The sequence below is a fragment of the Desmodus rotundus genome, chromosome 12, assembly GCF_022682495.2.
Source record: "Desmodus rotundus isolate HL8 chromosome 12, HLdesRot8A.1, whole genome shotgun sequence".
NCBI lineage: Eukaryota > Metazoa > Chordata > Mammalia > Chiroptera > Phyllostomidae > Desmodus > Desmodus rotundus.
The window spans coordinates 49,248,253-49,270,191 of NC_071398.1; the positions used below are offsets into that span (position 1 = coordinate 49,248,253).

The 21,939-nt window shown below is 46.0% G+C and overlaps 1 protein-coding gene across 1 annotated transcript; it reads left to right on the forward strand.

The window, feature by feature from the left end:
• The first annotated feature begins 3,573 nt into the window (after positions 1-3,573).
• NLRP2 (NLR family pyrin domain containing 2) lies at positions 3,574-21,889 on the forward strand. Its single transcript, XM_045203653.2, has 12 exons — positions 3,574-3,585; positions 4,262-4,414; positions 4,475-4,547; positions 6,072-6,146; positions 6,294-7,872; positions 11,042-11,212; positions 13,025-13,189; positions 14,416-14,586; positions 14,894-15,064; positions 17,130-17,300; positions 19,323-19,493; positions 21,751-21,889. Exons 1-12 carry the CDS (start codon positions 3,574-3,576, stop codon positions 21,887-21,889), a joined length of 3,051 nt encoding a protein of 1,016 aa, XP_045059588.2.
• The last annotated feature ends 50 nt before the right edge of the window (positions 21,890-21,939 follow it).

Genomic DNA, 21,939 nt, shown 5'->3' on the forward strand with positions numbered 1-21,939 from the left:
CACTAAATTACTTTATTGTACTCACTTTGCTGTGTAGGATATACTGCGCTGGTCTGGAGCGTTTTCACGCCCGAGCAGATAGGCGACAGATGTTTAGATATATTTGCTCTAAGACGTAAACAGAACTTCCAAATGCAAAATGTTCAAGTCTTATTTATATACCCACAAAAATTAATATTGTCAATACAAAACTGATGAACTTAGCCCTGGCTGGGTAGCTCGGTTGGGAGTAGTCCCGTACACCAAGGTTGTGGGTTCAATCCCTTGGTCAGGGCATGTGTAAGAATCAAGCAATGAATGCTTGTGTACTTGGAACAACAAACTGACCTCTCTCTCTCTCTCTCTCTCTCTCAAATCAATCAGTACTTTTTTTTTTTAATTTTAAAAGCTGACGAACGTGGCTCTTGATGGACTTCTTGTAGTTAATGTGTCACTTACATTTCACGTGAAACGTAGATAGATTTTAAAATACCTGCGAGACAGCAGGAGGTTGCTAATCACAGCTGAAGTCCCTGAGCCTGGGTTCTAAGCTGGGCTGCAATTACAATCACCTGGGAATCTTTAAAGATACCCTCCCCCGCGCCGTCCCCCCTAGTGTAAGGGCACCCCCCATTGATCTATATGACATAATCTCTAGGCACTAGTACTTTGAAATGACGCTCCAGACGGATGAGTTTCCCATGTAGCCGAGGTGGAGAACACTGAGAATATGATGCTCGGATTCAAGAAATGGTCTCCACCTATCAGTAATCACACTGGATACAGGAAGTTCTTGGCAATGGCATTGGGTCCCAAGGACCAATCACAGAGCTTGGGCAGGAACAGAAACTCTTTTATAGGAGCTTTCCAGACCTGCAGCCCTCGGCCAGAGTACGTTTAGGTGTTGGACAGGTGAGTAGCATCCCCGCTTCGTCCTTTCTTTTTTTTTTTTTTGACTTTTAAATTTTTTTTCTTTTTCCTTTTTTCTATTGTTGCTCAAGTACAGTTGTCTCCATTTTCCCGCCACCACTTTCCACCACCCCACTTCCCACCCTCAATCCTACCCCCACTCCTTGGCTTTGTCCATGGGTCCTTTATACGTGTCCCTTAACAATCCTCCCCCCTCTTTCCCATTATCCCCCTCCCCACTCCTCTCTGGTTACACCGCTTCTTCCTTACTCCATTTGTCTATTTCTTCATTCAACTGTTAAGTCTCTACAATAAAAATTCCTCCTCCCTTTTTCTGAATGTTTGCATGTTAAACCTTGGAAGGATCACTGAGGTTTCAAATCAAGTGCTGCTTGTTTGTTTTGTTGATTAGGTTCCACTTAAAGGTGAGATCATATGGTATTTGTCTTTCACTACCTGGCTTATTTCACTTAGCATAATGTTCTCCAGCTCCATCCATGCTGTCGCAAAGAGAAGGAGCCTTTATTTTTGCATCTGATGCCTGGGGACGTTAAGATGGTGTCCACCTGAATCAATTAGCAGAGGACTTGAGATCACAGGTTCTGAAATAAGACGGCTGGGCTCAGACTGTTGGCTTCCACATTCTCTGCGGGAGAAGAGACCATCACTAACCTAAGTGTCCTTTCTCTGCCTTTTGAAGGATCACCTTACAAATGACCTCATTCAACTCTCTCAACAAAGGCTCAGTGATATGCCTCACACCTGGTTAGCATATGAAAGGCACTGGGAATGGGGCGCTCACCAGGTATTTTACAAAGGGAAGAAGTTAGAAGTCTGCTAGTAAACGTGACCTGAAGTCAAATTTGAGGAGATCACCAGGCCCAGGGGGCCTGTGCAAATCACAGGGGAGAGGGGAATTGAGGCATTGAGGATCTTGAGGCTGGCTCTTCACCCTTTTTTTAAACTTCATTTGCATTGTTGACACTATTGCAGATGTCCCCATTCCTACCACCCTTTGCCCACCTCCACCCAGCCCCTTCCCTGCACCCCCATTCCCCGCCCCCTCCCCAGCCATCACCACACCATTGTCTGTGTCTGTGGGTCATGCATGTAAATTCTTTGGCTAATCCCTTCACCTTCTTTCATCCAGTCCCCTCCTCCCCCTCCCCTCTGACAGCTGTCAGTCTGTCCCATGTACCCATGCCCCGGGTTCTATTTTGTTCTTTAGCTTATTTTGTTGATTAGATTCCACATATAAGTGAGATCATATATTTGTCTTTCTCTGACTGGCTTATTTCACTTAGCATAACACTCACCAGTTCCATCCATGCTGTTGCATAGGGTGAGAATTCCTTCTTTTTTACTGCCACGTAGTATTCCATTGTGTGAACATACCACAGCTTTTTTATCCACTCATCCACTGATGGGCACCTGGGCTATTTCCAGATCTCGGCCATTGTAAATAACGCTGCTATAAACATAGGGGCGCATATGGTCTTTTGAACTGGTGTTTCGAGTTTCTTCAGATATTTTCCCAGAAGTGGGATCACTGGGTCATAAGGCAGTTCCATTCCTAATTTTTTAAGGAAACTTCATACTGTTTTCCACAGTGGCTGCACCAGTCTGCGTTCCCACCCACAGGGCACTACGGTTCCCTTTTCTCCACAGCCTCACCAGCACTTGCTGTTTGTTGATTCATTGATGAGAGCCTTTCTGGCAGGTGGGAGGGGATATCTCTTTGCCTTTTGAGGAAGAAAGGGAGATGGGAAGGGAGGATCACACTTGCCTGCTAATATGAGAAGAAATACCTGTTAGAAAAATGTCCTTTCTCATAAGCCTGCGTAAAACTTTAGGCTGCTGTCGAACAAAATAGTAACAGAGGGATGGACACGTGGCCCAGACTGGCAAGTGTCAGGAGGGAGGGGGGCTGAATGAAAGAAGGTGAAGGGATTAAGAAAAAAACATACATTTACAACACATAGATGTAGACAACAGTGTGGGGATGGCCAGAGGGCAGGGGGTGGGGGTAGCTGGAGCGGGCAAAGGGGAGGAATATGGAAACAGAAAGAGACTTTACTTGGGGTGATGGGAGCACCGTGCAGTGAGCAGATGATGTTTTGTTGAGTTGTACACTTGAAACCTGAATGGTTTTATAAACCAATGTTACCCCAATACATTCAATAACAAATCAATCAATAAGTAAACTTTAGGCTGCTCATGAATACCGCAAAATGTGAGGTCGTGTTCCCTCTTACACGTAGGTCTGTGGCCCATGTTGAGTTAGTTTTTGTGTAAAATGGGAGCCATTTATGTGAAGCTTCCAGGATAGGGTAATTCACAGAGACAGGTGGCTCCCCAGCGCTGGGAGAGGGGAGAAGGGGGAGCCACTGTTTAATGGGCATGGGGTTTCCTTTGGGGGGGGGGTGAAAATGTCCAGACGAAGATGGAGGTGATGGCTGCACAACACTGTGAATGCGCTGTCACCAAAGTGCCAGGTGGCGAGAGACAAACACCATATGGTCTCACCTATATCAGGAACCTAATGAATACAACAAACAAACAAGCAAAATAGAACCAGAGGCATGGGAATAAGGAACAGACCGACAGGGAGCAGAGGGGAGAGGGAAGGGGATAAGGAAAGAAAGAAGGGGAAGGGAGTAGCTAAAGAACATGTATGAATGACCCATGGACAGCAAGGTGGGTGGGAACTGACTACAGGAGCTGCGGGGGGGAGGGGCGGTGAGCAGGGGAAAACAATGGGGGGAAATTGGGACCACTGTAATAGAACAACAATTTTTTTTAAATGGTTAATGGTTAATCTTATATTATGTGAATGTTTTTTTCCTGTTTCACTCTCTGGGTTGTAATTTTTTGTTAAACTGATTGGGGTGACATTGGCTAATAAGATTATGTAGGGTTTGGCATGCATTTCTATGATACATGATCGGTTGTGTGAATTTAAGAAAAATATATGTATCCTTATGTGTGAACGAAAAACTTGAGTGGTCAACGGGATTTGTTCCAAACCCAATACAAATAGAACTGTTGCCAGCTTTGGAATTCTTGGGTTCCCAAGATGGAAATCGAGAGGAAACCCCAGAGAAACTTCCAGACAGACTTTATGAAGCTTGTGCTCAAGCTCAAGCCCGAGGGAGGCAGCAATGACCTCTGACCTGCCCCGGGGGCTGGCTCTGCTTGGTCAGAGGTCAGGGCGGGGGAGCCTCTTCTTAAAGTACCAGGTTAGGCAGGGAGACTAGGCCAGTCCCTGGCAGAGAGGCAACCAAGGTTTGAGAAGGGAGAGCTGATCTGCTGTCTCTTTCCATGTCTTCCCTTGACTCTTCTTTCATGCCAAAGGCTCGGATACCACACTTAGGACAAGGAGGTACCTTCTGCACAGCTGGGTTTCAACCTGCAGCCTCTTCTGGAACAATTCAACCAGGATGAGTTGAGCAAATTCAAGTCTCTGTTGAGGACCCTTTCCCCCCAAAAGGAGTTAGAACACATTCGCCGGACAGACATAGAAGAGGCCAGTGGGAAACAACTGGCAGAAATTCTCACCAGCCGCTGCCCCCGCTGTTGGGTAGAGGTGGTGACCATCCAGGTCTTCTACAAGATGAATCGGACGGATCTGTCTAAGAGAGCAAAGGATGGGCTCCAAGGTGAGCAGGCTGTGTCTCAGGAGGAAGGAGTAGTAGCATCCAGGGATGAGAAACACAGAAATGGCATTGCGTCAGGACAGAAGCTGCCTGTCCTGAACACAAATGCTAGACCTTCACGAAGACTGGTGGTGTCTTTCTCGGTTTTTTGTTTATGTTTTTTTTTTTAAGATTTTACTTATTTTAGAGAAAGGGGAAAAGAGGGAGAAAGAGAGGCAGAAAAACATCAATGTGTGGTTGCCTCTCAAGCGCCCCCTACTGGGGACCTGTACCACAACCCAGGCATGTGCCCTTACTGGGAATCGAACCCACTACACTTTGGTTCACAGGCCGGCACTCCATCCACTGAGCCACACCAGCTGGGATTTTCCTGGTTCTTATATTCTATCTATTCCCATTCTTTCCAGGTACTGGATACCTACCCTGGACTCCTTACCGTACATCCCTTCTCCCATTCCAGAGTGTTTCTGAAGTGTATTCATGCTATTCTCTCATACATCCTCCAAGACACCGAATTACTACCTACCCTCTGTTTTGTTTGCAGTTCCTATTTATCATGTTTCCTTCCTACATAGCCTGTCTACGAACATCCACACACTCACAAAGTCAGACTCACCTCCCTGCTGATCGGCAACCTTTGGAGCTGGGCGATGCCTTTCGGGGGGTAAGGAGGGGACATTCTGTGCCTTGTAGGAAATCCGGCAGCATCCCTGCTACCCCGGTGCTAGCTTCCCAACACCTCTACCCTTCACGTGTGTAGCCCACTCTCCCCACTGGTGACAACCAAAACTGTCTCTCCACATGGCCAAGTGTCCCCTTTGGGGGCAAACTGGCCCTGAGTGGAGAACCACATCTGATGTCAGGGGGTTACTAACTGTCACTGTCCTTGGCAACATCTCGCTATACTGATATCAAGAAACTAGCGCTGGAGATACTGATTTAACTAACTGATCTATGTCTCCCCCTAGGCATGGAATTCTTCTTTTAATTTTCTTTTTTAATGATAGTTTACATGCATTGATAGTTTAATGCCGTTTGGTATTAGTTTCCGATGCTCCGCTGTGCTAGGACATCCGTGTACCTTACGAAGTGATCCCCCTGATAATTCTAGTAACAATCCGACTCCATGCGTAGTTATTACAGTATTATTGACTATATTCCCTATGCTGTATTTTATCCCTATGACTATTTTGTAACTGCCAGTATGTACCTCTCAATCCCTTCACCGTTTTCACCCAGTCCCCCAGCTTTCCTCCCCTCTGGTGACCATTAGCCCATTCTCTGTATCTGTGAGTCTGTCACTGTTTTATTTGTTTTTTTTTTTTCATCAACTCCTCCATATAAGTGAAATCCTATGACATTTGTCTTTCTCTGTCTGAATTATTTCCCTCAGCACAATACCCTCTAGGTCCATCCATGTGGTCACAAATGGCAAGGTTTCATTCTTTTTCATGGCTGAGTAATATTCTATTGTGTATATAGTACACCTATTTTGTGTTGAGTTCACTTCAACTTTCTCTTTTTCAGGGATCCTGCAAGTACAGGATGAAGGTGTCACACACTCAGAAGAAGTAAAAGAAAGTTTGGAAGGAGAAAAGCCAGGTCTGTATGATATTTTCCTGGACTGCGCTGGGTGTCAGATGGCTCTTTATAAACTCCATTTTTTCCCTTTCCTACTTAACACAAAGTACTTTCCTCCTAATGATTAACCAGCTCCATCTGTCTACCTCCTGTCTCATGTTTCTGAAGGTGAACGGGATGAACCCAGAAGTGTAGCGAAGACAATCTTGCAAGCCTGGAAGAAAAACTATTGGCCAGAAGTCATATCCCGTGAATTCACCCAGAGATATGAGAGGCTGAAACATTTCTGTAACCCGAAGATGCTCCCAGGGCCATTTCCACACACAGTGGTGCTGCATGGCCCTGCGGGCATCGGGAAGACCACACTGGCCAAGAAGTGGCTGCTCGACTGGACACAGGACGAGCTCCCCAAGACACTCAAGTCTGCCTTCTATCTCAGCTGCAAGGAGCTGAACCGCCAGGGGATGTGCACTTTTGCAGAGCTGACATCTAAGACCAGGCTAGATGTGCAGGGAGCTGAGATCCCAGACCAAGCCCAGAACATCCTGTTTGTCATCGATGGCTTTGACGAGCTGAGGGTCCCCTCGGGGTCACTCATTCATGACATTTGTGGCGACTGGAAGAAGCAGAAGCCGGTGCCCGTCCTGCTGGCCAGTTTGCTGAAGAGGAAACTGCTCCCCAAGGCCACGTTGCTGGTCACCACACGCCCGGGGGCCCTGAGAGAGCTCCGGCTCCTGGCTGAGCAGCCTGTCTTCCTAGAGGTGGAGGGGCTCTCGGAGCTGGGCAGGAGGGAGTACTTCCTGAAGCACTTTGGGCAGGAGGACCAAGCCCTGCGAGCTTTCAAGGCGATGAGGAGCAACCCGACTTTGTTCTGCATGGGCTGCCTGCCCGCTGTGTGCTGGGTCACCTGCACGTGCCTGAGCCAGCAGATGGAGCAGGGACAGGACCCAGCCCAGACCTGCCAAACCACCACCTCCCTCTTCCTGCATTTCCTGTGTGGCCAGTTCACGCCCGCCCCTGAGGGCTGCCCCCGAGGACCCCTGCTAGCTGCCCTGAGGGCAGTGTGTCTCCTGGCTGCTGAGGGCCTCTGGGCACAGATGTCAGTGCTGGATGGAGGAGACCTCAGGAGGCTGGGGCTCAAGGAGTCTGACCTGCGTCCCTTCCTGGACAAGAACATCGTCCAGGAGGACACAGATTGTGAGGGCTGCTACGCCTTCATCCACCTCAGCGTCCAGCAGTTTCTGGCTGCTGTGTTCTACATTCTGGGCAATGAGGAGCAGAAAGACGGGGGCAGCTGCAGGCCAGACATTGGGGACCTGCAGATGCTGCTGTCCAAGGAAGAAAGACTCAAGAACCCCAACCTGACCCACGTGGGCTACTTCTTATTCGGCCTCTTGAACGAGCAGAGAGCCAGGGAGCTGGAGACGACGTTTGGCTGCCGAGTGTCATGGGGGGTGAAGCAGGAGCTACTGACGACATTGTCTGGTGGGAGTGAACGCTTCTTCTCGACCACGGATTTGAAGGAGGTGCTGTACTGTCTTTATGAATCTCAGGAGGAGTGGCTGGTGAGGGAGGCCACGGCCCACCTCAGGGAAATGTCCCTGCATTTGCAAAACAAAGCAGACCTCCTACACTCGTCATTCTGTCTCCAACACTGTCAGAACCTGCAGGAGATTTCGCTGCAGGTGGAGAAGGGGATATTCCTGGAGGGTGACTGCGCCTCCGAGTCACACACGTGGGTGGAGAGGTGAGAACTCTCCCCTCTTACTCTCCTTTCCACCTTTAGCCTCCTCCATGCTCCATTGGAGGAGACAATCGTCTGCTTCGTGGGGTTTAAGGTCAGTATTTTCTTCTTGCTGGAATTTCTTCCCACCGGCTCATCATTCAAGACAGATATCACGAAGCTCAGATTAGGAATGGGGGCTTTGGAACCAGAGCTCATTTGGCGACCTTTCTTTGAGCAATTTTTGCAAGTGGGTCAGCCTGTTTTAGCAGGCCTGTTGGTGTGTAGATTTCAGGAGATGTCTGAAGTGACTGTCCCATTTTTGGAATGACTGCCTGCAGGATAAACAAAGATTTGTCCTCAGGGGTTGAATCGAGGGCTCTGGAAGTTACACCTCTTCCATGATCAAGGAAGTTCTCTTCCCAGGCATCTCGCCAGGCAGATAGACTGTGAGATAGCAAGTCAGTTCTGAGCCTGGTATTCTTTTTTTTTTTTTAATTTATTTATTCTTACTTTTTAAATTTTTATTGTTGTTCAATTACAGTTGTCCCCATTTTCCCCCCATTATTCTCCACTGCCCTACCCACACCCCACATTCCATTTTCAATCCTTTCCCCTCCCCCTCCCCCTTGTCTTTGCCCATGGGTCCTTAATACATGTTCCTTATTTCTTTTATTTTTTAAAATATTTTATTTATTTATCTTTAGAGAGAGGGGAAGGGAAGTAGAAAGAGGGAGAGAAACATCGATGTCTAGTTGCCTCTTGCTCACCCCCTACTGGGGACCTGGCCTGCAACCCAGGCATGTGCCCTGACTGGGAATGGAACCAGCGATCCTTTGGTTCACAGGCCTGCGTTCAATCCACTGAGCCACACCAGCCAGGGCCCTTTATACATGCTCCTTGACTTGACCCTTCCCCTTCTTTCCCCCATTATCCCCCTTCCCACCCTCTGGTCACTGTCAGTTGGTTCTTTATTTCCATGTCTCTGGTTCTATTTTGCTCACTTGTTTGTTTTGTTGATTAGGTTCCACTTATAGGTGAGATCATATGGTATTTGTCTTATACCACCACCTGGCTTATTTCTTGATTTAGACTCAAGTAACAGCCTCAGAGCTCAGATGGAATTTCCAAACACTGCTTCTAACCTGGTGGCTACTCGAAACCTGTAATCTTCCATGTTGAGATGAAGACATTGGCCTCAGAAAAGAGTGTTTGACTGGGATTAAAACTCAAGTCTATTTCCCGTCCTTTGACCACAATTCAAAATCAGTTGCTCGCAGTGATGAGTAGAGTCCCCCAGCACGCTAGCATCTTATCAACTCACCTCTTCCACACCCTAGGTTGTCATCAGAAATCTTCAGGCCTAGTTATTGGGCCAGAACAAAATGCCCTCATTTCTTTGCTGGTGGAGGTACCCGTTTTGCATATTTCCTGAACATTCTATCACATTCCTTCATCCCTTAGTAGAGAGTCATAAACTTGAGGTACCACCAGGGAGCATTAAGACCATGATAGCTTGCCCTGGCTGGGTGGCTCAGTTGTTGGAGCATCGTCTTGTATACCAAAAGGTTGCAGGTTCAATCCCTGGTCAGGGCACATATGGAAGGCAACTGATCAATGTTGTTTTTTTTATCACATTGGTGTTTCTCCCTTCCTCTCTCTCTCAAATCATTAAACGTATCCTCGGGTGAGGATTTTTTTTAAAAAACCATGATAGCTTGGCACAAATATTTCTCTACTTTATGGATAACCAAACAGCAGTCCACAGACTTTATTTACCCCTTCATCCTTACCCTGGGTTTTGGGGTTTTTTTTTCTTCTCTCATCCAAACACGGGAGAATTATTTAAGAGATGCTTTGAATGAAAAAAATGTTGCACCTATAACCTTTTCTCTGTCTTCCATCCAAGATCCCAAGTCAAAATAGTCTCTATTTTTCTTTTTTTTTACTTAGTCCTCATGTGGTTAAAATCTATAAAGGGGCCGGTATTGAAAGACCATAATTAAGCTAAGTTTGGGTTGCCTGGTTCTTGCAGCTACTGCCTCAGAAGAAAAAGGTTTCACTGTGATAATTGTGGTCTGTAAGGCAAATTCATGCTTTTCATGATTTCTCTTTCATACGGTCTAGCCACTTCCCCTTCTTTCTGCACATCACCGCAGGCTCAGAGCGCTGCTGGTCTACAGCCCTCACAATAGCGGTTAAATCACTTCCTACAGGAGCAGGGTTCCCAGGGAGGCTCTCAGCTTAGTGGCTAGATTATCTTATCTTGATAAGACTATCGCTAACACTAAACCCCACACCACCTTTTAATTTTTTTCCCCAGTGCCTATTAACCACACTCTTTGAAAAGTTGCAGACTCTGCCCTGGTTGGTGTGGCTCAGTGGGTTGAGTGCCAGCCTGAGAACCAAAAAGTCACTGGTTCGATTCCCAGTCAGGGCACATGCCTGGGTTGCAGGCCAGGTCCCCTGTAGGGGGCCCAGAAAAGGCAACCACACAGTGATATTTCTCTCCCTCTCTTTCTCCCTTCCTTTCCTTCTTTCTAAAAATAAATAAATAAAATCTTTTTAGAAAAAAAGAAAAGTTGCCAATTCTAAGTGTATAACAACCTTTCCTCCTCATGTGACCTCAAGATTTATAATAAAGTCATTGATGTTAATTGTGTCTTTGATCAAGAAGGCACCACTAGTAAAACCAAAGGTATATCCTAGTCTTTTTAATATTTTTTAGCAATCACAGCTGACATACAATATCATATTAGTCTCAGGTGTACAGCATAGTGGTTGGACATTTATGGCACGTACAAAGTGATCCCCCCGATAAGCCCAGTGCCCACCCAGCACCATCCAGAGTTATCACAATATTATTGACCATGTTCCCTATGCCGTACTTTACATCCCCGTGACTATTCTGTAACTACCCATTTGCACTTCCTTTTCTCTAAGGTAAAAAAAATACAAAGACTGAACTTATTATCTTATTTACTTATAGTTCGTTTTTATTTTATTTTTTCCCATTACCATGTGTCTTAACCCTTCACCCTTCCCATCCAGCCCCCAACGCCCTCCCCTCTGACAGCTGTCAGTCTGGGCTGGGCAGCCACTATCTGTCCTCAGTACCTTCATGACGAAGTACAATGGGAGTATTCTCTCCAGCACTGTCTGGTAAATCCTCTCCTTTGTTGCTTCCCCGTAGGTCCCAGAATGAGCCACCTACGCTTTCTCTGTGGCTGGACCTTTGTTCCATGTTTGACTCAAACAAGAATCTGATCTCTCTGGATATCAGTCAGAGCTTCCTCAGTACCTCGTCAGTCGGGATTCTTTGTGAAAAAATCGCCTCTGCCACCTGTAGTCTCCAGAAAGTGGTGTAAGTGGAAGTGACTCCCAGGACTAAGAGCCCTGGGGCATGACCAAGGGTGTGACTGCTCCTTTTGGAGCAGTATTGGACTCGTTGTCCCAGACTCCAACCAAGTACGCCAGATGCAAGAAATTGAGGCGGTCCAGTCCCTAAACTTGTCTGCTGAATCATATAATTTTTTCCAGGTTTTATTGTGGCAAAATGTGCCTAACATAAAACTAACCATCTTAACCATTGTTAAGAGTACAGTTCAGCCCTGGCCGGGTGACTCAGTTGGTTGGAGCATCATCCCATACACCAAAGCACTGTGGGACTGATCCCTGGTCAGGGCACATGCCTGGTTGTGGGTTCAATCCCCGGTCGGGGTGTATACGGGAGGCAACCAATTGATGTTTCTCTCTCACATCGATGTACGTCTCTCTCTCTCCCTTCCTGTCTCTCTAAAATCAATAAACATATCCTCAAGTGGGGATATTTTTTTAAAGATTTTCTTTATTTATTTTTAGACAGAGGGGAAGGGAGAGAGAAAGAGAGGGAGAGGAACATCAGTGTGTGGTTGCCTCTTACATGGCTCCCACTGGGGACCTGGCCCACAACTCAGGCATGTGCCCTGACTAGGAATCGAACTGGCAACCCCTTGGTTCGCAGGCCCACGCTCAACCCACTGAGTTACACCAGCCATTGCCAGGTGGGGATTTTGTTTTTTAAAGAGTGCAATTTAGTGGCATTCATCTTGTGTAATCACTGCCACCCTTTTTATCCCCAGGACTCTCTTCATCTGGCAAAACTCACACTTTATACTCATTAAACCGTAACCCCCCATGACCCCTGCTCCCCAGCCCCGGCAACAACCATCCCTCTTGTTTAAAAAAGTAACTTAAACACAATGTGAAATGTAGCCAAAGGTCCACAAAACACCCTGAGGACATCACCAAGACTGTGAGAACAATTTCAATCCTATCTAACAACCCCAGGGCCGCCCACAGAGAGCACGGTTTCTCAACTTCCGCTGACATTTTGGGGTGGATATTTCTTTGTTGTGAGGGCTGTCCTGTGCGTGGTAGAATGTTTAGCAGCATCCCTGTCTCTACCTTCCGATGCCTGTAGTACCCACGCACGCCCAATTGTGACAACCAAAAATACCTCCAGACATGGCCAAGTGTCCCCAACAGGGACAAAGTCACCCCTGACTGGGAACCTCATGTACAGAGATGGTCTCAAAGTACTGGAACAGGTCTGAGCGTTAAAATTCACTTGGGCTGGATATGTCTGTCTGAAAATGATGAATAAACATATGTAGCTTCCCTGGCTGGGTGGTGCAGCTGGTTGGAGGTCATGAACCTTTTGTATTAATATTTTCTTGATGGTTTTTTGCATGTATTCATGAGGAATTTTAGTTTAGTTCATAGTAAAAAAAATTACAGAAAATTATAGTTTTTTCTTCTTGTAATAAGGACTCTGTTTTTACGAATAAGTAATACGGAAGCGACTGGGCCTGTGGGGGAGTAGATTGAGGTTGGCGGGCTTTTTAGTCACTCTGAAATTATATCGGTATACTTGAAATTTGCTGAGAGATTTGATCTTAAGTGTTCTCACCACAAAATCAAAAAAGGAAATGGTCACTATGGGAGGTGATGATATGCTAATTAGCTTTATATGGTCATGATAATATGTATAATTTTTATTTGTCTATAATCTCTCAATAAAAGTGAAAATATGGAAAAAATAGTTTCTGGTGTTTAAATATACTTCAGTCATTTGTTTCTACGTATAGGCAGTAAAGGTACAAAAACTCCCTTTTGTTTTCTTTGCTCTGTCTAGCCTCAGAAATATTTCCCCAGCTGATGCTTATCGGAATATCTGCACCCGTTTCAGCGGTTACGAGACACTAACGCATCTGACCCTTGAAGGAGACGACCGGAATGATATCCTCCCCACCCTGTGTGAGATCTTGCGTCACCCGAAATGTAATCTGCAGTATCTCAGGTATAGCTCACCATCACTGAGAACCTTCGGCATGTAGAGGCAGCGGCCACACGCCTCTGCAGCGATTCTGTATCAATTAGGAAAAAAAAAAAATCTCCTATTCTGATTGGAAACAGTACCACTGAGGGTACACGTCACAGAATAGAAAATGGGCTGGGCCCTGGGCCAGTGGTTCAGTTGGCCGGAGCATCCTCCCACACACCAAAAGGTTGCAGGTTTGATCCCCAATAAGAGCACGTACCTAAGTAGCGGGGTCGATCGTTGGTCAGGGCGCATGTGGGAAACAATTGATCAATGTTTCTCTCCTTTTCTCTCTCTCTCTCTCCCTCCCTCTCTCCCCGCCCCCCCTCAGCAAAATCCATGAACATATCCCTGGGTGAGGATTTTAAAACAGTAAGAAAATGGGCTGGAATTGAGTTTCCGCTTGCGTCCATCACTGCAATAGCTCCCAGGTACTAGAGTCGCCATCCTCGATCAGAGATCATCTGGTTATGGCTCATGTTTCTCATAGGGAATGAATGACTCAGAGTGCCGGCTGCCAGACTTGTCTTTCCAGGAAAGGATGCTTCAGGAGTACCAGGTTTTCCCCCTGGGACATTCTCCACTTGGTTGCTATAGCGATGATAATCACTCATCGTGGGTTCCACTGCTCCTCACGTGACCACGTTTGAGCAGTAAACAGAAACACAGTTTAACGTGCTGTATTGGTCTTGAATGATGGCTCTTCCTGTGCTTGTAGACTCGTGGGCTGTTTACCTAGGTCTTCTCCCCATGAGCAGGATGGAATAAATACACATCTCGCGAGGGCTTGAGGCTCGAATAAAACCAGGTCCAGGCGCATGCACGTGCAGCAGTGGGGAGAATCATTACTCCCGACCTTCCTTTCTCTCTCCTGTGAGGATTCACCAGGAAAATGCATTGTGTGTTTTGAAGCTTCGGGTCACTAATTTGTTTCTCAATGGATAAATGGATACCCAAAATGGAAGGTAACATAGCAGAGTGCAGTGAGGGATGAAACTGGAAACAACGATCCAGTGTTTGGTTCTCAAGAATGATTTCAGCCCAGACCAGGTGGCTCAGTTGGTTGGAGCATCATCCCATACACCAGAAAGGTCACCAGTTTGATTCCCATTCAGGGCACATAACCTAGGTTGCAGGTTCAGTCCCCGGTTGGGGCGTGTACAGGAGGCAACCGATCAATGCTTTTCATCCTATTTCTCCTGCAGGTTGGTGTCTTGTTCTGCCACCCCTCAGCAATGGGCTGATCTCTCCTCCTCCCTCGAAATCAACCAGTCCCTCACATGTTTGAACCTCACAGCAAATGAGCTCCTGGATGAGGGTGCCAGATTGCTGTACTTGACTCTGAGAAACCCAAAGTGCTTCCTGCAGAGGTTGGCGTAAGTCTGTCCTCTTTCCCCATGGAGCCCCTTCGAGTTTAGATCTGGGACCACATAAGGAAGAGCTATGGTAACAGCCCCATTTGCTGGGCAACCTACAGTGGGAACCCCTGTGAAAGTGGAAACATCTGGTTCCCATTTTTGGTCCCATGCGTCTCATTCTCCTCTCGCTCGTGTTCCTTTGTGACTGATTATTAGCACATGATAATTGAGAGTGGGGGGGAATTAACAAGAAGAGTTATCAATGGAGAAGGTTGGCCTTCAGAAATCTTCTCACCATCTTACCACGGGTGTGGTGCTTTTGCAGGTTGGAAAACTGTCACCTCACAGGAGCCTATTTCAAGGAGCTCTCTTCTGCTTTGATTGTCAACCTGAGGCTGACACACCTGTGCTTGGCCAAGAACGACCTTGGGGATGGTGGGGTAAAACTTCTGTGCGAGGGCTTAAGTTACCTTGACTGTCAACTACGGACCTTGGTGTAAGTCCCCACAGGCTGTGTGTGTGTGTGCTGGATCCCAATGAGACAGTACTGTGAGCACTTCATAATTTCTCTGAATACCCCAAGTATGATGCTGATGGTCAGATCTGGGGGAAAACAAGTTCAAGTGGTGCCCTGACAGGTGTAGTTCTGTGGGTTGGGCATCATCCTGCAAAGCAAAAGTTTGCTGGTTCAATTCCGAGTCAGGGCACATGCCCGGGTTGTGGGCTAATCCCTGGCCATGGCACGTGAGAGAGACAACTAATCGATGTTTCTCTCTCACATCAATGTTTCTCTTCCTTTCTTTCTCCTTTCCTCCTTTAAAAATAAATAAATAAAATCTTTTTTTAAGCAGTATTAATATCCTCTAGAAATTTGGAGGATGTAGCTGACTTCTAGGTTTGATTTTTTTTTTTTTTAGTGTGTGTTCTTAGAACTATGTAACATAAGCTGTAACTGAAGTCAGAGATAGAGGGTGTTATTTACCAAGAAACTCAATAGAATCCTCCTCTAAATACTAAAATCACAGAACAAAATTTTAGACACAAATGAGGCTATACTGTTTCTGTTCAGAGATTCAGTTTTTAAAAAGATTTTATTTATTTATTTTTAGACGGGAAGGAAAGGAGAATGAGAGGGAGAGAAGCATCAATGTGTGGTGGCCTCTCATGCACCCCCCCTACTGGGGACCCAGCTCTCAACCCAGGCATATGCCCTGACTGGGAATTGAACCAGCGACCCTTTGGTTTGAAGGCTGGTGCTCAGTCCACTAAGCCACAGCAGTCAAGGCCAGAGATTCAGTTTTAATATCTCTGTTGTTCTTGCTATCTGAGAGCTACCTGAGAGCTAACCTCATCTCCTAAAGAGCCCTGAATTCCTTGGTTCACAGCTCTCTCCCTTCTTCTTCGGAGCCAACAATGGTGGGTCAAGTCCTAACGTCACCCCTCCATTCACTTCAACGAGAAAGGACTCATGTGATTAGATTCTGTCCCACTGTATAATCCAGGGTAATCTCCCCACCTCAAGAGCCTTAGTCATAATCTCATCTGCAAAGTCCCCTTGTGTAAGGTCACAGTTCTGGGGGTTCTGGGGGTTAGGGCACGAACCCCTCTACGGGTCATGGCTCTACCCGTGGCAGCAGCCCATGATAACATCAGCCATCTCCAGTTTTCTGCTAATATAACCAAGTTTAGAACTCTATAATAGTAAGGCAGGAAGGAGAAGGCAAAAAAAAAAAGGTGAAGATGAAATGCCACTGACATGCCGTGTCGTTGGATAATCGATACGTAGGATCTAGCGCCAGACGCATTCAGACCAGAGTGGGTGCCCTCCACGTCTAAGGTACTGCTTTTCTGGTAAGTGCATTTAGGAAACATAATTGCCACTTCCCCTAATAGAAGGTGGCAGACCAAGGTATGACTGAAATTCTCTGCCCCGTGGTTAGAGTAGAAATAGTAGAGACCAGTTGGTTTCTTCTTGCTTCTGTAACTGTCACAAACTAAGCAGTCGCACATTTGTGATCTTAAAGTTATGGAGGACAAAAGGCTAAAATGGGTCTGCCCGGGCTAAAATCAAGGCGTCAGCAAGGCTACATTCATTCCGGGGGCTCAAGGGGGGAGTCTGTGTCCCTACCTTTTCCAGCTTCTGTAAGCCTCCATCCCTCAGCTCACAGCTTCTCCTTCATCTTCAAAGCCAGCAGCGAGTGTCTTCAGATATCCTCTGTCTCTCTCATTGCTTCTCTCCCTCTGGTCTTCACTCCATTCCCTCCTTCTAAGGATTCTGTGATTACATTGGGTGCACCTGGTTCACCACCGGATCTCAAGATCCTTAACTCAATCCTATCTGCGAGGCCCCTTGCGTGGAATGTAATATGTACTTACAGACACTGGAGATTAGGATGTAGACATCTTTGGTGGGGAGAAGGGGCATTATCCTGTCCACCACGCTGCCCCATGATTTCATTCCCATGCGTTCCTGGTCTAAAACCCGTGGCTTAGAGTTGTCGATCATGGTTTGGGTGCATCACTAAAAGAGTCTTTATCTTCTTCGTGTGATTGGTTGCTAGGCTATACTACTGCAACGTAACCTGCGATGGCTGCATTAATCTCTCAATGATCCTGCAACAAAATTCAAGCCTCACACACTTGGACTTGGGGCTGAATCACATAGGAGTTACCGGACTGAAGTTTCTGTGTGAGGCTTTGAAGGAACCACTGTGTAACCTAAGATGTCTACGGTAAATTATGGGGGGGGGGGGGTAGATTAACAACGTTAATCTGTATCTGAAATATCAGTGTAGTGATATTTCCAGCTCTAATAGAAAGGGTTGGAATAAATTCAGTTCAGTATTTTTAAAATCCTCCAGAATGTCCCTGGCTGTGTAGCTCAGTTGCTTTGAGCATTTTCCCAATACACCAAGGTTGTGGTTCGATCCCTGGTCAGGGCACATACAAGAATCAACCAGTGAATGCGTTAACAAGCGGAACGACAAGTTGATGTTTCTCTATCTAACTAACTCTATCTCTCTGTCTCTCCTTTCCTCTCTAAAAAAAACCAACAAATACAAAAATCTATCAAATCATCTAGAATAGCATTTTTCACACACAGAAAAAAAATTCTAAAGCCCAAAACTCATAGGAAAGCACGGAAGACCCCACATAGCTAAAACAACACTGACAGAGTACAAGAAGGCTGAAGGCATCGTACTTTCTGATTTCAAACTCTAAGGTCAAAACAATATGGTCCGGGCCTGAAACCAGATACAGAGATCCGTGGCACAGAGTGGAGAGCCCAGAAATAACCCCCCATGTATATGGTCCTCTGATCTTTGACAAAGGTACCAGGAATACTCCATGGGGCAAGCAGTGTCTGTAATAAATACTGTGGGAAAACTGTATAGCCACAGGCAGAAGATGAAATTGGACCCTTACACCATACACAAACATGAACTCAAAGTGGATTAAAGACTTAAACCATAGACCTGAAACGACAAAACTCCTAGAAGAAAAGATAGGGCAAAGGGTCCTTGACACTGGTCTTGGCGATGTTTCTGGGAGGGGGATGACGTACGTGGTGACGGAGGTCTGTCCTAATCACACACGCTACTGGGGTGGGAAGGATGGCTGCCCTTCACCTGGGCAGCAGCCACTTCCTGGCAGTGTACTCTCAGTTATACACTCTGGGAAATAGTTAGTTGCATCTATCAGAAGAGATGATTACGATGATTATGATTATGTATGCACGTTATTTTACCACGTGCCAAGAAGTACACTGAATGTTTGCTATTATGTTTCGCCTCTTCTAAGTCCTAGGGTAAACTTAACACATGATCTAGTCCTTCATCTCAAGATTGTTTTATTCACTCAGAATCCTCCGTGTGTCATCTTTTGTTCCTTTTTCCTTTTGAATATCAAGTCTAGTCCTGGCTGGTGTGGCTCAGTGGTTGAGCACTGGCCTGTGAACCAAAGGGTCACTGGTTCAATTCCCAGTCTAGGGCACATGCCCTAGTGGGGAGCATATGAGAGGCAACCACACAATGATGTTTCTCTCCCTCTCTAAATAATAAATAAAATCTTTTTTTAAATATATCAAGTTTAATCCTTGTTGAAATCGTGCTACCCCCTTCCAGGTATCTAGAACCTGTTCCCTACTCCCACACACATACTAGTGACATGTGAGCTATTGCAGAGCCTTCAAATTCATCGGTATCCTGACTTCTTTGTTCCCCTACAGTTTTTCAACCAAGTACAAGACTAACTTCTAAGGAGCGACTCTTTACCCTTCTGATCAACACCCTCAATGGTTCCTCATCTCCTTTCAAGTAAAATCCAATGTTTACAATGACCTAAGGGCCTTATTCCAGCTGGGCCCCTCTTCTTGCTGACCTCACACTCCAGCTGGCTGCCTTGATGTTGTTTTACATGCTACTCACATGCAACCTCGTGGACTTTGCACCAGTTATGACCCTGCCTAGAAGGCCCCTACTCCAGCTCTCTCTGGGCTCATTCCCTTCATCCCTCATGTCCTCTTCAGCCAGCTTCTCCCTGTACCTCTTGCCCTTCATAACCCTCCTTTGCATCAGACTTGTACATGGCACACTAGGTGTATCTCTCTGTTTCCTATTGCCAAACTCTGAGGGAAAAGACACATGTTGTTCACTGTTGGGTGCCAACCCTCAAGAGTGTGCCTGGAATATAGGGTGCACCAACAAGCATTGGCTGAATGAATGAATCAATGAATTTCTGTGTTTCACCTACAGGTTGTGGGGATGTGAGATCACCCCTTTTAGTTGTGCCTACCTCTCATCTGCCCTCAGCAGCAACCAAAACCTCGTCACTCTAGACCTGGGCCAGAACTTCATAGGGTACAGTGGAGTAAAGACGCTGTACGACGTCCTGAAACTTCAAAGTTGCCCCCTCCGGCAGCTCAGGTATGATCCTCCTATGCCCCACAGAGCTTGCTCCGCGATGGTAGGTTTTGGGTGGGGCTTCAACAGCAGGATTCCTGGTAGGTGTGTCTATTGCTAACATTCAGTTTTTATCCATTGATGTTTGGTCACCAGGTAACTCCTCTGTTGCTTCCTGCTGCTGCTTTGGCGGGTAAGACGAGTCAAAAGATAAGACCAAAACTCAACCTGAAACCAAGAAGGTAGATTTAGGGCTTCTCCAAGTGAGAGACAGGTACAGTCATTGAGAGACAGGCCAGCCATTGTTTTCCCACAAGGAGCTTTTGGAAAGGGTTCATTTGGGGCTCTATTGGTTATGGAGGTCTAGAAGGTCAATGTCAGCCCTAGAGGAGTGGTCTCTGGAGTAGGTCTTCAGTCTGATGAGCATGGCCTGGGGCAGCAGAAGTGATCACCAACTGCCGTCCTCCGCTTGCTCCTCAAAGCAAGTAGTCATTGGGTTCTGTTGTGTGCTTGCTACCATGGCAACAAAGAACCATAAAACTCAGGAAGAGTGTGGGAAGTTCCTGTAATTCCCAGATGGAACCTAGGTCATGAATGTGTTGAAAGGATCAGAATTCTGTAGAAGAAACATCATATATTGACTTAACACGAATCTCAGGTCCCAAAGCACATTGCTAGTCAAAAGTTGGGATGTATGGAAAACACTAAAGCTTTTTATTTCTTCTTCTAGTCCCTTTCTCAGGGGTTAGTCCTCTCACTTTAGACAGTATTGGTCATCTCAGTGAAGATGTAAAGCCCCAGAAAGACATTAGACCTGTTTCCTTCCACTAGTCAGACATTCTTTCCTGGGTCTTTGAATCTCAAGATGAGTGGTTCATGGTGGAGCCTTCTTCCGGAACCACAGATCCTAGGAAGGCACAGATGCCCTAGCTCTGCCCCGTCAGGAGCTGGCGCGTAGTTCTTCAATGCTCTCAGCTACCCCATATCCTTCCAGTGAGCCCATTTACATTAAGTACAGTCACTTTCTCTTGCTCGAAGCCAAAAGAAAAAATACTAACCTCGCACCTCCTTCTCAGAGCAATGGTTCTTCACACTCATTTCTGACTTCTCCAACACCTTTGCCCACACACATCTACTCTGGGAACTATTTTTGTTCTTCTGCCAAAGACCATGACCGACCTCTAGCAATCGTGAATAAACGCAATTACATTTGACCTCGGAGGGTCATATTTAAAATAGTCTGAAGCTGGTGGGCCCTTCTTTTAGCCAAAGTTATCTTGACGGGGGACTAGATATCTACTCAAGCTAGCTTAACACTGCATGGGTGTGTTTGGCTTTTGTTTTGTTATTTTCCATCTTTATTGAGATAAAATTGACAAAAAGAAAATGTACATATTTGAGGTACACAATGTGATGTTTTGCTGTATGTGTACATTTTGAAATGATCGTGACAACCAAGCTAATTAACACATCCATCACGTCACATGGTCACCTTTTGGTGTGGGTGGTAGGACACATAAGACCTACTCTCTTGGCCTTTTTTAAGCAGATGACACAGTACTATTAACTATAGTCACCTTGCTGTGAAATTAGAGCCTCAGAACCTATTCGTCTTATAACTGAAAGTTTGTTGCATGGATGTATTGTGAATCTCAAATAACGAAACAAAAATTGATTCATATACTAGCAAAGCCAGGACTACGATGCTAACAAGAAACATGGCAATGAATGTCCTTGGTCTCTTATGTTTATACATATTTTTAATTATTCCCTGTCCCTGCCCACTTCCCATTTCCACATACATATGGCTGAGTATAGTTACCAACAGGTGACTCTATCATCAGAAGTTAAATAAAGCGTGGTCATTAAGTAATATCACATAGCCAAACGGAGACAGAAAGCTGGTCTGGCTGACCTGGGTCAAGTTCATATGTCTCATCCTGGGCCCACCTAGTAGCAGAAGCTGACAAAGTGAGTTATGGAGTAGGTAGATAGGAGAGCTATGTTATAGGTTCACCAGTTCCATCTCTCGCACCAGGTATGACAGGATAATCACCCAAGACCACCTGAGCATCCAAAGCTATGCAGTGGCTTTATGCCTGATATTATACTTTATCCCTATCAAATTGGTATGGAACTCTCCTCGGCAGCATAGAATAATACATAAAGGTGGTGCCTGCTCTGAAAATCCCTAAAGCATGAGACTTGCAGGTGCTTGGGGGTCTGGGACACATCTCCTTGAAGCAACAAGAAACCTTTCATTCCCCCATTGTACCACCAGGTTGAAGATAGATAAATCCGATGCCCAGACTCAGAAGCTGCTGAACGAAATCAAAGAGAGCAACCCAAAACTGACTATTGAGAGAGATGATCAAGAGCCCAAAAATAGCAGGCCTTCTTCCCTCGACTTTATTTTCTGAATCCCCCTGGAGTTATTTGCTCTCCGATCAAGTCATAGATCTTCAAGGTG

What these genes read in the sequence shown, in the direction of transcription:
- NLRP2 (XM_045203653.2), top strand. An exon ending in GCCGGACAGACATAGAAGAG is followed by an intron (nt 4,415 to 4,474) that starts GCCAGTGGGAAA and finishes TGTTGGGTAGAG; the next exon opens with GTGGTGACCATCCAGGTCTT. An exon ending in TCACACACGTGGGTGGAGAG is followed by an intron (nt 7,873 to 11,041) that starts GTGAGAACTCTC and finishes GCTTCCCCGTAG; the next exon opens with GTCCCAGAATGAGCCACCTA.